We start from the raw sequence: 19601 nt of genomic DNA on the forward strand, positions 1-19601 counted from the left end.
TATTTTAATAATGGCTTATGATAGTGTATTTTTGTACCAGTTATAAATCTAATACTTTGGAGATAATTTTATAATTTCTGGGATCTCCCTCAGTGTTCCAGGATATATAATTATCACTGTATAAACTTAAGAAGAATGTTGGTTTATGTCTTGCCTCTTTGAGCAGCATTTTGTTAATATGTATATAAGAAATGGGCAGGGGCAGGCCAGGATATCAAGATTATCTTTGAATTTCAGTTCAGTGTAGCATGAGCCTCAGCACTACAAGTATGATAGCTAGCAATAGTGCCTCATCTGACATTTGCCTATTATTCTCATTTTTTGGGGGAATTTAAGAGGGTGATGTTTTAAAATAGGGAGTGCTTAGTTTTCATCATTTCAGGTGCAAGTTAGAATGATCACTGAGTCACTTTCTATGTCAAACAACTCAATCATTCAACCAGATTTATCACTTTTTCCTTTTGTTTTGGATTTAACATTTGCATGATCTAGTAACTTGAATGAAAAAAAAATCTAAGTTCATTTATTATATCAAAAGTTTAAAATATATGTGAACGTCCAACGACAAAATATTTCCTTTCTCATGCAAATATTATTGTTAGTATCATGCGGTAGTTTCAGGAAGGAGCAAGAAAGATAACTATTTGGCAGTACGGCTCTTTGAAGACATAATCTTATTCTTCTGTAATAATTAGAGTGGAATTAGGTTAGTGTGCAAGAGAACAAAAGGAAGTAATGGATATTCATTTTTCTTCGTATTCTGATTGGTCCACTCAACTATTTCAATAAAACTTTATCTCTTCTTGTAATATTGTATAGGAAAATAAAGAACGTGTAAGGGATATAAAGGAATCCACCAATGATTGGAGACAGGATTTTCTTTACATTGTCTAATAGACTTGTTTATTATTTTAAGCTGGTAAAAAGAGACTTATGATTCGTGTTGAAGAAAGAGTTATTTGTGCTTGATACATTGAAGACACTGTTCAAAAGCGGTTTGTCCTTATAAAAGGATGACCCCTGTAGTATTTCTTAGGCAAGGAGGGACAAATTCAACCAACGAAAAGCACATCTCGCCCCGAGTTCCCCATGATTTCTCCACATATAGCAAAAAAATACACATCAGTAATTTATTTGAACATGCACATCAGTGAGTAGCATAGTTCTAGGCTACTCAACAAACAAAAGGGAGAATATCAGCATTACCTAAATAAAAGAGAGGTGAATCACACCATTTTAATTGTCTTAAAAACACAGATAAGAAGAGCAATTAAAATATAGTCCTAAACAGTACTAGCTAATGTAGATTACATAAGTATACAATATGATTCAACTAATAGTGCTCTGACAAGCATAAACCACCAGTTCTAGTAAACAAGGCCCAGATCAATTGCTGAGAAAATGTTAGATTCAAATGTAGAACAAGTTACTTTTATTTCAGTACTGAATGCAAAACACAGGTCAAGTGTGAGGACAGCGTTCTAAAAAAGGTGGCTCTATTAAAGCAAGGAGGCCATTTCCTTTTGCATTTTTATAATTTTGGAATTCTATTTTTGACGTTCACTTTCTCTACTTTTCCTCCCCTGAGCACTAATTTATTTAAAAAAAAAGATTCCAAGGTGCAAGTTGTACATTCTTATCGTTATACCATCTCATCTCTTTCTGGAAGAGAGTATTACAATCAGCATTACAATGTTAATTCTTTTTCTCTTAATATTTGTTTCACATACATGTATTTCAAAATCATAATGTTGATTAGGAAAAGAAACTTACAAACGAGATAGTGATGTAATCATACACTTCCTATTGTGCTGTGTGTCTTTCCCATCCCTTCTCCCCTTTCCCTGTAAAGAGCTGTAAAAAATTTAAGGCAGATGAGGTATATTGCTGAAGGAAAAAGTTATTTTTGAAAAAAACTCAAAAAAACTTTTATTCTGCCCTTCTACTCAAGAAAGACTACTGAACTATAAATCTAGTGCTAGAAAAAAGCAGGAAAGACACCGTTTGCATGTACCATACTATGTCTTCTATTTCTAGAATGGCTTTTGTTAATTTAATTTTAATAGAAAAAATAAGCACCTTAAGCTATGAACAAGAAAAGAACTTCATTATTAGTGAGTCTAGAATCCAAAAGGAATTAAGAACACTCACTCAAACTCTTTCACTCATTCTCACAAAGGCCAATGCTACTGATTAGAATTGTAAAGTGCTGTACTTAGTATAAACACTTGTATACACTGCAGACACTGAAAAATAACCCTCAAGCACATTGTGTTATAGTTCCAAAAATATATTTACAGTCTATTACAAAGATTACAAATGGAAGTGTCTAGGTGACTGTATTATGCTAATTAAAATTATTTTTACAGATTACTTTTCCTTAGGGACAAAAAACATTTTAGTGAAATTAAAATGATTTTTCTAGTCAATCAAAAAATAAATTAAAATATCAAATAACACTGTACAGTGATTTAAAACCAAAAAAAAGGGTGGGGAGGGGTTTGGGAAGCAATCCATTTGAGTTTTTCTATAGCCATCTTTGGTCCTAAATGTGGGAAAACACATTATGTAGCACTGAAAATACCTGTTCTTTTGTGATGCTCTGCAAGTAAAATAGAAAAATATAGTGCATTTTCAATGTATTCAGAGCCCACTACAGAGAAATGTGTGTACAAAACAAGACAGTATAAATAAAATTTACAAGTTTTACAAAGGAACATTTACAGATTTTGTTTCTGTTATTTGTTTGTTTGTTTGTGGATGCCCACATTATCAAACAAGACCAATTATGACCGATCCCTGGGATCTTTCTCTATTAAAATCATTATACAGCCCAATTCTCTTTGGAAGTACAACAGTTCAATTCTGGGGTAGTTCATGATTTTCATAACTTTTGAAAGCATTACTCACAATATGTATACATTCCTGCAATATCTATAAAGACACATTTAATTATTGCTTATGAAATTCTAACACAGTAATCAAATAATATGGTTTAATAAATAAAGCTTTAAAAACAAGCCAGATCGTTCACCTCTTCCTTCTAGGGTAAAGAGTCCTTTCGTTTAACAAGTTTCTTGCATCAGTGTTCACAAACAAAAGACTTTTTGTTTTGTTTTGTTTTGTTTTGAACTGCAATGGTGATATTCTGTGCAGCAAATTTGTGTTTAAATGGTGAAAATTGTGAACTGCCCCTTTATCATGCTTCAGAGTTATAATATAAAACAATTATTTCCTTTCATGTTTGGACTGCATTCAACAGAAGAGGATATAAAATATATGTCAACTATTTATCCTAAATTTCCTAATGTCACGAGACTGAAAAAATCTTGATGTGCTCAGATTAAATTTTAGATAACACTGGATAGTTCTGCTTTCAGAGACTTGCCTTCACCAACATTCTTCAGATGAAGTGCCTCATTTGTTTATATACTCATAAACCTAAACTTCGAGTTTATTAAATTCTTTCTAGTAAAATCACTCTATAAACAATCTGTTAAAAGTGCCTTATAGTATGTATGGATCATTATTGCTTTTTTCATTGAAAAGATAGTGTGTTGTTGATCTTTACAAAAAATTTCTTTTTAAAAAATATCAGAGCTCTTGGCAACCTGCATTTTCTTGACTACCTGCCAATTAGCAAACAATATCAAAACAGCACTGATTAAACAGAATAAAATGGCACAAAAAGGATACCAATGTTCTGACAGAGATGTATCTTCAATCATGCTATTTCTTTTGAAATTTGAGATTCTTTCAAAGGTACCCAGTGTAGTGATGTGTTACAGATTTAACACTAAAAAGGTCCAAAGCTATAAACAGCTTTCTAAAACAAAGTCCTTATGAAGAATAAACACAAATGATTTTAAAAAGGAATAGTCTGAAATCACATATTTAAGGAAAATATTTCATTGATTTTAACAATAAGATCATGATTTTATTTGACAAATATATTCTTTCTTAAATTCTTTATGTACATTTTAAAAAGTCTATAAGACAAAAAGGAGGTTAGAGAGCTCAAGGTGTTTGGATGTTTTTCAGGTAGTACTTTGTTTATTGTCACTGCTATTTTCCTGGCCACCGATGGTGGATCCTAAATTCCCTTTTTATATATTCTGGTGGCACTTAGGAGTTCAAGTCTATAGGTGCTTCTTAAATCTTCTCTTCACTGTTGGAAGGACCCAGGACATCAATTGTCTTCTAGCAGCATTCTATGCATATACTGAAGGCCAGTACTGTTCTCTTGCAGTCTGTAATCTCCCTTAAAAGGGAGAAATGCATATCACACTTGAATGCCAGTTCCATGTAAATGTAGCATTTGTGCTCTCATAGTCTGAATGCTGCTCATGATTTTCTTTTGATGACCAACCAGTGTGATCCCTAAACTCATCACATCCCTGAAAAAGACAAACGCACTTTTTATTAGGTACCTTACAAAGAATAAATGTGGCACTAAACTGTCATCAACTGTTTAATTAAATACGTTACCTTAGCCAAATAGATCTTATCTTAGTGTTCTTGGGTATTAAGATCACACCCCTGCAGCAGATCAGAATTGTAAAACCTACATCAACATTCTCCTTTGTAAAAACCTAACTGCTCAGGTTCTCAATTTAATCTCAATTCACTTATAAAGTGATATGAAATTTTACATAAGAAATTATTAAAGTCTTAAGACTATTATTAACTTAAGGAAAGGTTAGGAAATGTTATTTGAAATGTTTTCTTGAACCTAATAGGGATTTAGAAATTTCTCACTGGAAAAAGCTGGATAAAGGATAATGAAAACAGTTGGTGGGATCTAGTAGAAAAATTGGAAATCATCAATGACCATGTGAAATTTTATACTGGATTTAACTAACGTGTGGTAATTCTGAGCATATTATTGGTTATATACTTACTTCAGTCAGTTCAATCATTTCATTATATGTTATAAAAACTATCTTTTAAAATGTACAACATCTATGTTTAATAGCTTAAATTTGAATTAAGAATTGGATCTGTTTGTGTTTTGCCTTTCCTAATAGCCAGATACAATGAGCTGATGTCTTTACAAGCAGCTAAAATATTGCAAAACTATAGCACTGTAGTTTTTCATGGCAGTGACTGAGAAACATGGTTTTTTAGGGGTACAGATTGCTTTGGGGACTCAAGTGTAAAAATGCCCACCTAGTGACTAGAAGAAAACTGAACAAAATAGCATGCACACACTTAAATCCATGTACATGACATTTCCTGGCATATACCAGAAAATAATATTTGATTGGTGGTCTTCGTCTCATTGGAAAAATGATGACAGTACAATATAGGATCCCACAAATGGAAACTTGATTATTGTTTTCCATTTTCAAACACATTGACTGAGAGGAACTATGTCACCCATGAAAGAAAGTCATGCTGCAGCCAAGTCAACTGAGGTTCAGAGATTTTTAGATTGTCCAGAAACCCATAACTAGTGATGGAGCCAGACAGGAAAAGTGAGTTCTTTTAACTTCAAGTTCATAGAAATTTCAAAAGTTGTTTTATCAGGTCATTTTTTTCAGGTTAAAAAAAAAGGAATTGTTCAATCACACATCTTCCAAAAAGTAAGTTTAACTCTTACTTTTAAGCTATGGTTAACTGAATTAAGCTTCTTTTGATCTCTTCAGAAATAATTATATTGGACGTTCTAACGCATTTCAGCATTGAGTATAAAGTTTTGAGATTATTTAAGTTCAACACAAACATGGTGAAAGAAATCCTCCTTTGCAATGGAGAAAGTTTCCCCAGTGAATAGGAATCTAAATAATACAGAGGTTAACTACAGAGGAAGCCTCACTGGATGGTGTTTAGAACAGCAGCTATGGAGCCATATTAGTTATTACTTACTAGTTAACTTGGCTTAGGGAAAATATTTAAATTTTCTGAACTTTAGCCTTGTTGGCAACAACATAGGTATAAAACTATAGACTTAATACAATTATTGTTGTGAAGGTTAAAAAGGTAATATGTTTAAAGGTCTATTTAGTATAATGCCTGGTACACAGTAAGAACTTGTTAAAGAAGTACTTTTTTTCTTGATTTTGGGATTCAAATTCTTTTAATATAAAGAAGATAACCTAATGTATAAAGTGTAGATTGTACCTAATAAATCCTTAAATACAATTTTAAGAGTTTAAGCTTACTCAATAGTCATCCTGGCTACTGATTCAAGGGAATTGTAGCCAGCTGCTGTGAAGTTATCTTTGTATCTTTCCATCTTAATAGCTTGTAGCCATTCTCCAACTGAACAAAAGGTAGTGAAATCAGGAGTGTTTTGATCCAGAAGAGGGCTTATTGGCCTAGATAAAAATGAAACAGAAAAGCAATATTATCATGAACTACCAAAGAAAGAATGTTTTGGCCCATATAAAATTAAAGTATAAAGAACAAAATTAGATGTTTTAATTGGTGTACATAATAAAAAAATACATCGATATGCTAATAAAATCCTAAAGCATCCAGGAGGCCAGTAACTACAAACTCCTAAATTTACATTTTATTTAGATATGATGACCACCCGGTTTTGTCTTCCATGTTTTTAAAAGTACAGCCAACAATATTTGGAATCAGTAAATAATTGTTCATTTGCTTTTCCAAAAGTAATTGGGAGTAAATGATGCACATATGGCTGTGTTCTAACCTATTCAGGCCACAAGGGTGCTGTAGAGATATTGTGCATCTCCTTTGCTGATGGCATTCTTGTGAATACCTGGGGAGTTAGAACACCTCCACAGGTGCGAACTTACTACCAATGTAAACCAGAGCATCAATATTACCTGGCATCTGAGGCTGAATAACTATTAACATGCATTACAATCAAGCAAGCCAAATGCAAAGGATGAATGGACTCTTTTTAATGAGTACACCTCTTTAATTCTGTATTGAATTTTTTTTTCTTTTTTTTTTTTTTGAGACGGAGTCTCGCTCTGTCGCCCAGGCTGGAGTGCAGTGGCGTGATCTCAGCTCACTGCCACCTCTGCCTCCCGGGTTCAAGCAATTCTCCTGCCTCAGCCTCCCAAGTAGCTGGGATTACAGGCGCCCGCCACCATGCCCAGCTAATTTTTGTATTTTTAGTAGAGACGGGGTTTCACTGTGTTGGCCAGGCTGGTCTCGAACTCCTGACCTTGTGATCCACCGACCTCGGCATCCCAAAGTGCTGGGATTACAAGCATGAGCCACCGCGCCTAGCCTGAATTTCTTTTATAAACTTTAACATCATTGAATCATTTATTAAATGACTTGAAGCAAAACAATTAAATAGATACTATGCATATAACAAAAAACAAGGACAACAGTAATAAAAACCCATGTAATAATAATAATATTGGTCTGAAAATATGAACTGCTGCTATCTTATCACAAAAATCCAGTTTATAAAGTTTTTTTTTATAAAAGCAGCTAGTGATACTCATAAGTTTAAAAAATACAATAACTAATAGATTCTTTTTAAGCACTAATTAAGGTAAGCCTAACTGAAAAGAAAAATATAAACTTCTATAAATGCAATACATTTAATATGAGTTTATACGTCAACACAAAAGTCAATTTGCCATTGTGGTGGGGTGGAGGAGATAAACGGTTTACGTTACTGTTTTAATTTCTCCCAGATTCCATTCCCTTAGGCATTTCTTACCTACTACAAGTTCCCAGGGGAGTTTTCAGACTATTTGGGTTTCGAATCATTTTGTCTAGAATTCCAACTATCTGTTCAAATTTTGGCCTTTCAGCACGCTCCTTTTGCCAACAATCCAACATTAGCTGGTGAAGACCAGCTGGGCAGTCCATGGGTGCTGGTAAACGATAACCTTCTTCTATTGCTTTTATAACCTAATAGCCAAAAGGACATTACAAATATTACTGATTTAGGTTCAATTATAATAAAACAAATTTCCCGGTAGGCAAAATGATTTATCCAGAGAAGAATGAGGCACAATGCTTCACAAAAGACTTACTTTTTTCCCAAAATTTCCATGAATATTAAGCATGTTATTAAGGAGTGCATGAAGTGCAGGATATGATGACATTTCCTAGTTAATTCAGCAATAGGGAACAGCAATTAAGTTCATCCAGGGTACAATAGATGGAAACAGTTTTAATATCATCCCAGAGGCTTTCAAAAGGGAACATGTTATGGAACTATCTTACTTGTGTATCTTTGTGAGTATACATATGTGCCCATACATTTAATAATTCTGCAAGTTGTAAAAGGAATTTTAGTTACCCAGAATGAGCCAAAATGATTCACTTTTAAACAGGGTAGCAAAATAATATGAATGTACTATGATAGAAAATATTACCAAGCACATGAGTCTTTTAAATAATATGAAGCTTATTGTTAGTGTTATAAGACAGTAGTTGTAAGACAGGAGCGAAGTTGTACTGGTTTATGAGTGGCGACTGCATCCCTTCCCTACTCCAAGTTCCCTTACCTCACACTGGCAGATTGAAATCAGCGTGGGGGAAGGGTTACAGCAGGAAATAGGGAAAGGGTACAAATCAGGGCTTTCCCAGTCAGAGAGCTGGTTTTTATTATTATTTTTTATCAGCATACCACTGCCTACTTAATAGCCCAAAAAACTGTTCATATGAAGCTTTGAATGTTAGTGAAAAATAGGCCCCTGTAAACATTTGTATGTAGCAATCAGAAAAATTATCATTCAGACTTGGGTTTTTTATTTATATGAAAGGCAAAAATAGATCTTAAAAATTTGAAAATGTTCCAAATCTGAGCAGCAAAGGGAAGAGAACAAGAAGACAAATAGCAGAAATAAGAAGGGATTGGAGAACACTAAAATAGTATTCGAGCGGGAAGAACAAATCCTTTGACACTGACTGATATAATGGTAGAAATGTAACAAAAAATGACCCTCTGAGAAAAAAAAAAATCTTTGAATTTTCAAAGAAAATAAGGCCAAAAGTAGGCAAACAAAAAGCTGGCTTTAAGAAATGTTGAATGTCTTAATATTTTTAGGGAAAGATGCATGCTGACATTCAAAAATAGCACCTTAAAATATAAAAGGTTGTAGGATAGGATGTAATGAGTACAGTACTTGGCATCAACAATATTTGAAAAAAAATTCTTTTGTATAAGGGAAAAAAAAGTCTACTTTTTTCTTTAAGAAAAATCTCTAACTCTAAAGTTTAAAAAGTAAATAGATGGACTTAGTTACAGTAATTTTTGAAAATTTATATAAGTATAAAATTTAAGACCAAACTCTCTCCTAATCACTAGGTTGTATTTCTATCAGTTTATTAAACTCTTCATCTGAATTGTCCATAGGTACCTCCACTGTATATATTTAAAATTGAATTTATCACCTCTCTTCCCAATCCTTTACTATTTCAATTAACGGCACTTCCAGTCCCAGTCAGGAAGCTGAAAACTGTGCCAGATTCTTTCATTCTCCCTCTCTCTCTTTTTAAAAAACAAAGAAATAAACAAACAACAACAACAACAAAACGGAGTCTTGCTCTGTCATCCAGGCTCTGTCATCCAGGAGTGCAGTGGCACGATCACAGCTCACTGCAGCCTTGAATTCCAGGGCCTCACATCCTGATCCTCCTGCCTCACATCCTCTTATATACACAATTAGTCACCACTTTCTGATGATTTTCTACTTCCCAAATACAATATATGCTCAAATACTAGAAAAAGTATTTTTCCATGTCTACATTTATATATCTCTCTCTCTATATATACGTCTCCCTGAAGTGATGGAGTAATTATCTCACAGTTAAGTCTTTACAAAGTTTCACACTGAGGTGTTCCTTTAAGTACTTTATTTTGAACAACAATTATGGAGAAAACACCTTGGTCTTAAGTGACCTTAATCAGTGTTGGTACTAAATGCAATGGAGGTCATATGACAGAACTTAAAAATGTCCTTTTATGATCCCATAATTACAAATGTTGCATATCACTGTAAACATTCCTCTAAAATATCCCTTTTAAAAGCTATACATCAAACAAATACATACAAATGGTAACTCGCAAGGATCACAAATATATAAGTACAGGAGAAATTATATTTTTTAAAAAACATTTTAAATGCTAAGAATTTCAGTGGTTTTGCAAAACATTCCAGTAATAGCACTGTACTTGGATTCAAAAATGCTATGTTAAAAAATGTGAATAAAAGTAAAAGTAATTTACTTTTAGAAAGTTGGGTTAAATGATTTAAATAGCAGATCAAGCTGGGAATAAATAAACTAATAACTTCTGAAATTTTATGTATTCAAAATGACCACACAATAAGCAACTGGGGGTATTTTTTTTCATTGGAAAATGAGTGGCTTTTTGTATTTGAGGCTGCTTCTATTTAAACACATACAGTCTATTTCTGATTTGACATGACTGCATTCTAATGCTCATAACATTAATTCAGTCCTCATTATTTCCCACCACCTCCTAACCTATTTCCCTGCTTATAGCTTATCTTCAGGTGTCCTGAAAGGAACAATGTAAGTTGAGTGATCTTCCCTATTTTCTTTCCCTCCAAATAATGTTTTAAAATGTAAATCTAAATCTTATCATGCCCTCTTGACATAATACTTTTCAATAGCACTCCAAGCTTTCACAATAACACTTAAAATTATCGATTCTTTAGCTTTCAACACAATATATTCTTAAGTTTTTGTAGCACTGAGCATAGGACCATTAAATGATTATTAAAAAAATGAGTTAATGAACCTCTGTAGTTGTCCTACTGCATTACAGAAATTTAACGATTCCTTTTGCTATTGTAGAGAAACAACACTGATCTCACTTCAAAGTGAAACTCCTAGCTATATTCAAAGATATAATGGTTTATACATTTATAAAGGAATAACAACAAGATATAACATTTAAAGTAAGAGATATTGGGACTTTAATAATCTCATTAATAGTCACATCCCTATGGACATGAACACTTAAGGTACTTGCTGGGAACTCTTCGACCTTATGGAGCAGTTTGGCATAATCCAAGACACACCCTTTGAAACAAAACCAGCCAATAGGAGCTAATTTAGGCAAAAACTGAACTTTGAGGTTCTGTAGTTTTCATTTATTAGCCTAGCAGTAAAACAATTTTGTTAAATATGCAACTAATAATCATAGTTAATATTTATTAAGAGCTTATTATATGATTGGCATGGTTTTAAACTTGAATTATCTTATTTGATTCTTACAAAAACCTTATTAGGTTTAAGTATCATTATTATACTGATTCTAGAGATAAAGAATGTGTGGCACGCAGGAAAAAAAAAGAGAGGGCCAGTCAGTATCAGGTAGCTGTTAGTAGAAAAGACAGAATTTGACGTATGCCACAGACCAGAGCCCGTGCTGTTAAGAATGGCATTATTTTTCCAATGAAAAATTAGGTACGTTATTCAAATAGTTAGATATTCTTGGAAAAACAATGCACAGAGGTAAGATGGCTGGCCCTCCACTTCTTAGAGGATTATGTAATTAGTTCACTGAATTCATCTGAAACATATTCTTGTGAAATTACTAGAAACTCCTTGTATTTGCCTTAGTATTCTAATAAAATTCATTCATAACCAATTCTATGTCTAAATAGTTCCCAGCGGAACCAGAAGTGATTTGGGTAAATGTAATTTTAAAAAAGATCTCTGGGACACAACAGGGACCACTTCTTTGGCAAATGCTGTAAAGCAATACTTAGAAATAAAAACAAAAGTTACTTACGGAGAAGTGTTTCCATATTATTACAGTATGACCATTGTAATTAAGAGAAAAAGGAACACAATAAGACCCCATTAATGAGACTGTAATAACTCAAAATGGCATATGACATGATTGGCTTCTGTCCTCTGCTCAATACTCATTTTCTATTTCATTAACCTCAAAATAACATGACCCACATTTTATGCAATTAAATATGTTGGACTTCACTTATGAGATTATGGAAAAGTTTTACATAAAACAACATCATCATTTTGCTTCTGTATTAACATGAAAAAATATAAAGTCATAAATCAGTGATGACTTTTAAAAGGAAAAATGAGGTCTCACAATTTAGCTGAGAATACATTTACTTATGGGTATATTATACTTTCCAAGCTCTTAAATGACTTTTCTTATATGGCTTTAAGGAATTATCTTTATGTCTCATATCTTTAAAAAAGCTTAAATTTTTTAACATCCTAATATCTACCTACTAGGAAAATTAACAATTTACTGGCCTAGCTTTATATAAGAAAAAAATACTTTCTTACTTTTTTTTTAAATACTTTTTTCTTATGTTAACTATTAAGATACTTAATTTGCTATATAGATTTTATTCTTTTTATGCTAGTAGTATTTTTTCTTATATTACAATACATTAAAATACTAATGTAAGAAAAATACTCCTAGAAGAAAAAAATAAAATCTATATAATAAAAAACTTCAAAATTTCATAATTTGAGGGTAAAAATTTGATTTGGATGAATCAAGATATAAATTCAATTAAAAGATAGCTGCTGTGAAAACCAAAAGGATATTTTCAATTTCCACAATATTTCTTATATTTGACTACATTTACATACATGAAGATTTTTCTTTGAAAAGTCATTAATGGAAAGAGCTAAATGTTTGCAGATTTTTTAGAAGAATGAAAGTTGGAAATTTATTTGGAAAGCTTAACCTCTTGGTTTTAATTGCAAGTAACTGAATCTGACTGTTTCCATCGTAGTTAAAACTTAAGAAAATAATAGACACACGAAAATACAAATGAGTGCCCATTCAAGGGTTAACTAATGGATAACCTATTTGAGTATGAGTCTGGTCATGTATACGTATATTAGTTTTCCCTAGGTTTTTCTTGTTCATTGCCTTGTCCAGAGTCACACAAACCGTTCAGATAGTCCAGAACTTTCTCACTCATTAGCTTCTACACCACCCTTTTGTGTCTCTTCAGGTTACAAAAACCTCACCTTATCCAGCATTCAGCCTGGAACTGTGTGGACTTGCTTAGAAATGTAACCATCACTGTACATCTTGTTTTCCTTTGTCTTGTAAAAAATCTTTTAAAATCTGAGGCATTTAAAATTTGACAGCTTTCTAAAATCCCTGACAAATTCCTAGCAACTACATTTTAATAATGTAGAGTTAATTGGTTCACTTGATAAATCCATTTAGGCTAATTAAAAGACAATGAATACATCTGAAAATCTGACGAAGGCAACCTTCCCAGAAAAAAAAAAATAATATATTCACACATACACAGCAGTTTCCACATGTATCAGGGGTTCACAGGGGTTCATAGATCTAAGTCTCTCCATGAACTCCTACCACAGATTCCTAGAAAAAAGCTTTTATCTAGAAAATTTTATCCCAGAATGGAAATCATTATCCTAAATTATCCGATTTTTCTCTATTTGCATATTGAAAATTAAACATATAATTGTTCAAATAGCACTCTACTGACATAATTATAAAATAATGAATATTATCTAATAAGAGGAATATGAATACAAATTTCACTGTACAAACTGACCTATCTAGGTAATTTCTCACTGCTAAACAAACCTGTGTCCAAATTTATTAATTATTTTAGACCTTCTAAATAAAAAAATTAAAGAATGTGCCAAATATTTTAGGTTAGAACTAAACTGCACAATAGACATAATTATGTCATTTGACTAATAAAATATTAATCCTTGGTATAGTAAGGCTATATTCATAATGTTCATTTTTAAGAAAAACAAAAAACAATACTTAACACATTTTAAAATTTAAAATTGGAGATACTAATTTTTTTCTTCTTAACCATTTCCATTATTTGTTTTTGGAAGTTAAGTGAACTCTGAATTTGTCAGTCTTGTCAGTCCCTTTATGTTTGAATCCAATACAGAAGGAAGGTGTCAAAAGAAATGAAACTCCACTGAGTGTCTAGGGAATGTAAATATTTCTCTTTCTCCGCCCTAAGGATTTGTTTGTCCAAATTTTGACAGTCCATGAAATCTTTGACACTGAGACCTGTCAAATATTAACAACTTTGCCTCTGCCAAACAGACTCATCATTTAGACTTTTATCTTTGAAAAACAAAAACAAAACAAAAAGCAAATGAAAAGTTTTATGTCATCATCTAATTCAAAATATCAATAGATATAACTGATTTATAGCCTTCCTCTTTTCAGACTGGGGACTTCTCAGTTAATGAAAAAATTTGTAGGGAAAGTATCAAAAATAACCTTATCAACAACATATAAAACAGTCTAAATGTTAGTTGTCTAAAAATAACTACTGTAAGTTTTAAGACCCAATGTGGATTTTCCTTAAGCACTACTTATTTTTTTGACTCCACACTCCAAGAATCTGCATTAGTATCATTTCCAGACTCCTTTGAAAACTCCTTCATCAATTTGTCCAAACCTACATCTTCATTTCTAATTACCACAAGTCTACTGCATCTCTGTTATAGAAAAGTGAGTCCATTTGATCGGTCTTCATACACCTCTAAACCTTAACTTCTCAACTTTCCAGTGTGCTTCCTTAGAGAATTGGCTCCTCAGCTCTGAACCAAGGTATCCACCAGATTTTTAGTACAATCCTGGATATCTTCCTAGATTTCATACTGGCTCTACATTTATCTAATTTTCACTCATATTTCAATAGGTTGAACTATAAGTGCTCTTGGCCTACAAAATGGCCATTTTAACAAACTCAAACTAATAAAAGCAACCTTTTTTTTGCACTTTTGCTATATTGTTTTATAAGTGGTCTCTTGGTGTGAGATGTATACCCTCACATGGACTACCATCAGTTTCTTTTCTCAACGGAAAACAGTATGTTTTATGTTTTAGCATGTCCTCATGGCAACAGGGTATGTACATTTAATAAATATACTTTTAAAAGGAATTTCCAAAGATATTCTTATTGTGATTGCATTCTAAAATATCACTATGAAACATTTACTAATATTGATCATAAAATCTAGATTGTCCCATGAAACTAAAACTTAGTTAAACCAATCAACAGTAGATAATTTAAAGAATTTTCTTAGAACACTAAAAGAAAAAGATAAGCTTCAAAGACAAAACAAAGCACAACCAAACTTCCTTCCCTCCTCTTCACAAATGATTCTTTTACTCATGTGATGCTCCCACTCCAGCTGTGCAAGTGTGGAAACATTATCTTTATTAAGGAGGAAATATCATTAGTAAGCTTCTATTTTGTGTCCATAGAATTTATATTATAAAAAGAGAAAGTGATTATTCAAAACGAAAGCCAAAATAATAAAATTAGTAGAACCACTAATTTATGGTAATTAGTGTGGTAGTAATTGTGGAAAACTGTATTTTTATAATTATTTAAAAGTGTGTTCTAATGAGCCTTTACCTACATGTTCCAGTAATACTGGCTATTAATGTATTCAATCCTTTTTGTTTAAATGAATGTAACACCTACATCTTGATTTGACATGTCCCAATAAGGTCTTTCTCCATAAGACATAACTTCCCACATGACTATTCCATAGCTCCATACATCACTGGCTGATGTGAATTTCCGGTACTGGATGGCTTCGGGTGCTGTCCACCTTACTGGAATTTTTCCACCCTGTTATAAAAAGAAATGAACATTTTAAATATGTATAATAACTGATATATTATTTATGGCAACACCATAAATACATATGTGCATTTTTGGTTGGTAGTTCAGCAGCATCAGGTCTACCCATCTTGAATCTCTATGCGTATTTAAAGTTATTTATCTGATTTTCAGAATACCATTACAAGTTTCGTCATTTCAAGTTTACAAGGCAACTCAACTGATTGAGATTTGTGTGGTGTTAGGGCAAGAGTATATTGAACAAACAATGACAGGCCGGGCGCTGTGGCTCACATCTGTAATCCCAGCACTTTCGGAGGCCGAGGTGGGTGGATCACCTGAGGCCAGGAGTTCAAGATCAGCCTGGCAAACATGGTGAAAACCTGTCTCTACTAAAAATACAAAAAAATTATCCATGTGTGGTGGTGGGCGCCTGTTATCCTAGCTACTTGGAAGGCTGAGGCAAGAGCATTGCTTGAACCCAGGAGGCGGAGGCTGCAGTGAGCCAAGATTGTGCCATTGCACTCCAGCCTGGACAACAAGAACAAAACTCCATCTCAACAACAACAACAACAACAACAGCAGCCACAACAAAGACAAACTAGGCAAAGTTACTATGAAAATGAAATAAAATATGGATAATTTAAATAAATTCTCACATATTTTCTTTTTTTCTAATCTTACAAAAGTTATAAGGTTTAGCATAGTTAATATTCTTTTAAATCTTTATTTAAAATGTGATTACAGTTTTCTACAAATATGAGTGCTAGTAACTAGATGTTTTTGTATGTAACTATATTCTATGACTCTCCCAATATAAGGTAGTCATGTTATCAACACTTTCCTTATTAGCCTATATATATATTGTACAAACAATGATTCTTCCAGAAAAACAAAAAACAAAAAAGCAACCTCAAAATGCTTAGCTCAATTTGCTTCATTTCTCCTGTTTAGTTTTACATTATTAGGTCCTGCTTTCGTGGTAGAAAAATCTTAAGAATATGAAGAAGTGCAGTAAATGACTTTTTCTTACAGTAGTTGTATAGACAGCTTCTGGATCATCCTCTATAACTCGGGACAGGCCAAAATCTGACACTTTACAAACGAGATTGCTGTTGACAAGAATATTGCGAGCTGCAAGGTCCCTGTGAACATATCCCATATCAGCCAAATATCTCATTCCAGCAGCAATTCCTCTCAGCATTCCTACTAACTGAATGACTGTAAATTGTCCATCATGTTTCTGCAGGAAGACAAAAATAAAAGCCCAGTTAACTGCATACTTTAAAAAGGACAAAAATCACCATGAAAAATATCTGCATGCTAGTAATTTGCTATTGTATAATAGGAATTGTTAATTAATTTTTTATATAATATGGATACTTGTGAAAAAAACATAACATGCTCATTTAGCTGACAGCCAAATAAGAGAATTTTGGTAATCATTTAGTTATTTATACTAATTTGATATTTTAAAATGAACTAATAACAGTTTGAGATTGCACAAGTCCAAAAGTAATGCTAATTTTTAAGTTTGGAAATAGAGTATCTAAAAAATTACCCCCAATAGCTAAGTGTTTTCCCCACATGCCAAAAAGTCTAAATAATATAAAAGTATATAAAGAAATTAATATACATATAATAAGGTTTATTTTCCTCTAAATGCTAAAAAAGAGCAAGGGGGGAAATATTTGAGTCAAAATGAACAGAAACTAAAATGTAGAAAGTGATTGTAGTGGCTACTTTGTTTCCATTTCGTTTTTTCTTAGTTTTGCTACTGATAGGAGCATTACTTGCAACAAGGATTCTCTAGGACAGATGTACTAACAAATGGGATTGAGAACTGTTTGCAACCAGACTGGCCACTTCTAACCCATTTTAACTAAAAAATTACTCCAGCTGAATATAAACATGCTGGATGAAGTATGCTAGTCTGAGTTGATTAATTTTCTAGTTGATACTTATATCATGATGATGCAGCAGTAAAAGTTTCTCTAAATCCTATGACTGTTTATATGCCTGAGTTAAATATGATTCTAGATCATATTAAATAACTTTGCATGTTCTCTTTTTCTTTAGATTATTTTTTCTTTGCCATTTGGAAACATGTTCACATGTTAATATTCTTAGTTAAAAAGCCTCTGAGAGTAAAAATATCTATGTTTATATATTTTGGATTTATATGTCATTTACAAATAAACCACATACCATTAATTTGAAAAATAATGTTAATAATCATACATTTTATGCTTGGTGTTCACCTAACAATAAAATAGAAATGCTTCTACAGAGCAGAGCTGTGATCATAGTGTCAACACAGAATGGTTATCTCACCTTTTAGTCTTTTCCATATTATCTCTATATTTCATTTACAACTGTATATACTGTTTTATAACATGAATTCAAATTACAGGGCTTCAGGCATCCTCCATATCTCAGGTAATAATATTAACGGAAATAACTTCTTGACCACATTGTATCACTCAAATGCTCAAAATATTCTAGTTTAATCTAGTCTTGAACTCTGATTATTAATCTGATTTTCAAAGACAAGGCTCTCATTTTACATCGCAAAAAAAGTTCATAAAATTATATTGGTAGCAAGCGTAGTATATTTAGAATAAGTGGATCACGTTGGTACTTACCCTGAGAAACGCATCTAGGGCTCCATTTTCCATGAACTCTATTACAATCATGACTGGTTTCCCTAAAATTAAAAAAAAAGTTTCAGAAGTCGTAACCTGAACTGTAGGGTTATTTCCTTTCTCATCCCCCAGTAAAACACATGGTGCTCTTTTGAAAGAGTGAGTGTGAGAAGTATGAGCATTTCTTTTACTGTTGCTGCTAAGCTCAAAAAGTCATTGTATGTCTGCTTGGAAGATGGTCATGATTCATAAAATTAAACCATATAAATAAAAGTCACTGTGTTCTTCTGACTCCTGCTTTGTGAGTAAAACTCAGAGAAAATTACACTTTATGTAAAATGTAAAGACTATATTGTATAATTATTATGTCTCTTGAAGAGAAATAAAAACATTTATCAGCCATTCCATCTATCAGAGTTATTCTTCAATTCTAATCTTGCATTCATTTTTTTTCTGCTTTCTTTTCCCTTGAGGTGATAACATAAAGGAAGAATTTTTTGATTAGTTACATACCAAGAAAACACATTAATTTAGACTATGCAACATATTTCATAATTTGTTTTATTATGTACATAATAATACTAATTTCTGACACTCAGTCTTTTTGATAAAATAAAGATATAACCAATATCTACCTCTTGTAACAACCCCTTCCAAATGGACAACATTTGGGTGGTCAAACTGCCCCATGATGCTTGCTTCACACAAAAAGTCTCTCCTTTGTTTTTCTGTGTAACCAACTTTCAGGGTTTTTATGGCTACTGCAACATCTCTTTTCCCTGGAAGTTTCAAACGGCCACTGCAGACTTCACCAAATTCTCCTGAAGTAACAGAACAAGCAGGCATATTTTAGTTTCTAAATATTGTAATTTTCTTTTAAGAGTAAATGCAATGAATTATTTTTCTTTAACTTTTAGTAAATTATTTGAAAGCATTTTAAAATATTTTCAAAAATACTTGGTAAAGCCCTGTAAGTTACATTGAATACATTCCCATATATAGGGGAGTCTATTTCCTAGACACAAAAGTTGTTTATGAAAATAATGGCATAATTTAAATTAAAACCTGAAGATACAGTTCAGAGCTCCTTCATAGAAGTTACGCTTTCCTAAACTGTCCGTTAAACAGGCTACTATTTTTCAATTGAATTAACCAACACTCAGGGTCAACATTTAGATTTGAATTATGCTATTATATATTTAAAATTTTTTAAATATATTATATTAGTATATTACCTAGACTACCTACTAAAGCATGAGGACACATCAGCAAATTCTAAACACTGCTATTCCTTTTAATTTTGAGAAGAAAATACTTACTAAATATTTAAAATCTGGAATTTATATGCACTATGTCTACTGGATTTAAAGGAATTAGAATCAGAAATGTATCATTATTA

The 19601-nt window shown here is 32.3% G+C and overlaps 1 protein-coding gene across 7 annotated transcripts in view; it reads right to left on the reverse strand.

The window, feature by feature from the left end:
- Positions 1 to 557: 557 nt before the first annotated feature.
- The window catches only part of EPHA7 (EPH receptor A7), a 179353-nt gene continuing 160309 nt past the window's right edge, over positions 558 to 19601 (reverse strand). For 4 of the 7 annotated variants that reach the window (XM_054557886.2, XM_024248385.3, XM_024248386.3 and 1 more), the window contains exons 11-17: positions 18838 to 19023; positions 18203 to 18264; positions 16591 to 16800; positions 15417 to 15566; positions 7655 to 7848; positions 6165 to 6320; positions 559 to 4397 (exon numbers count right to left, since the gene is read on the reverse strand). In XM_054557886.2, the coding sequence (XP_054413861.1) occupies positions 4283 to 4397; positions 6165 to 6320; positions 7655 to 7848; positions 15417 to 15566; positions 16591 to 16800; positions 18203 to 18264; positions 18838 to 19023 (1073 nt within the window). In that variant the 3' untranslated portion in view covers positions 559 to 4282. Of the gene's footprint in view, positions 4398 to 6160; positions 6321 to 7654; positions 7849 to 15416; positions 15567 to 16590; positions 16801 to 18202; positions 18265 to 18837; positions 19024 to 19601 lie in introns of those variants that run through there. The other 3 variants (XM_054557888.2, XM_054557889.2, XM_054557887.2) reach the window with 2 other exon arrangements.

Source organism: Pongo abelii, chromosome 5, assembly GCF_028885655.2.
Source record: "Pongo abelii isolate AG06213 chromosome 5, NHGRI_mPonAbe1-v2.0_pri, whole genome shotgun sequence".
NCBI classification, from domain to species: domain Eukaryota; kingdom Metazoa; phylum Chordata; class Mammalia; order Primates; family Hominidae; genus Pongo; species Pongo abelii.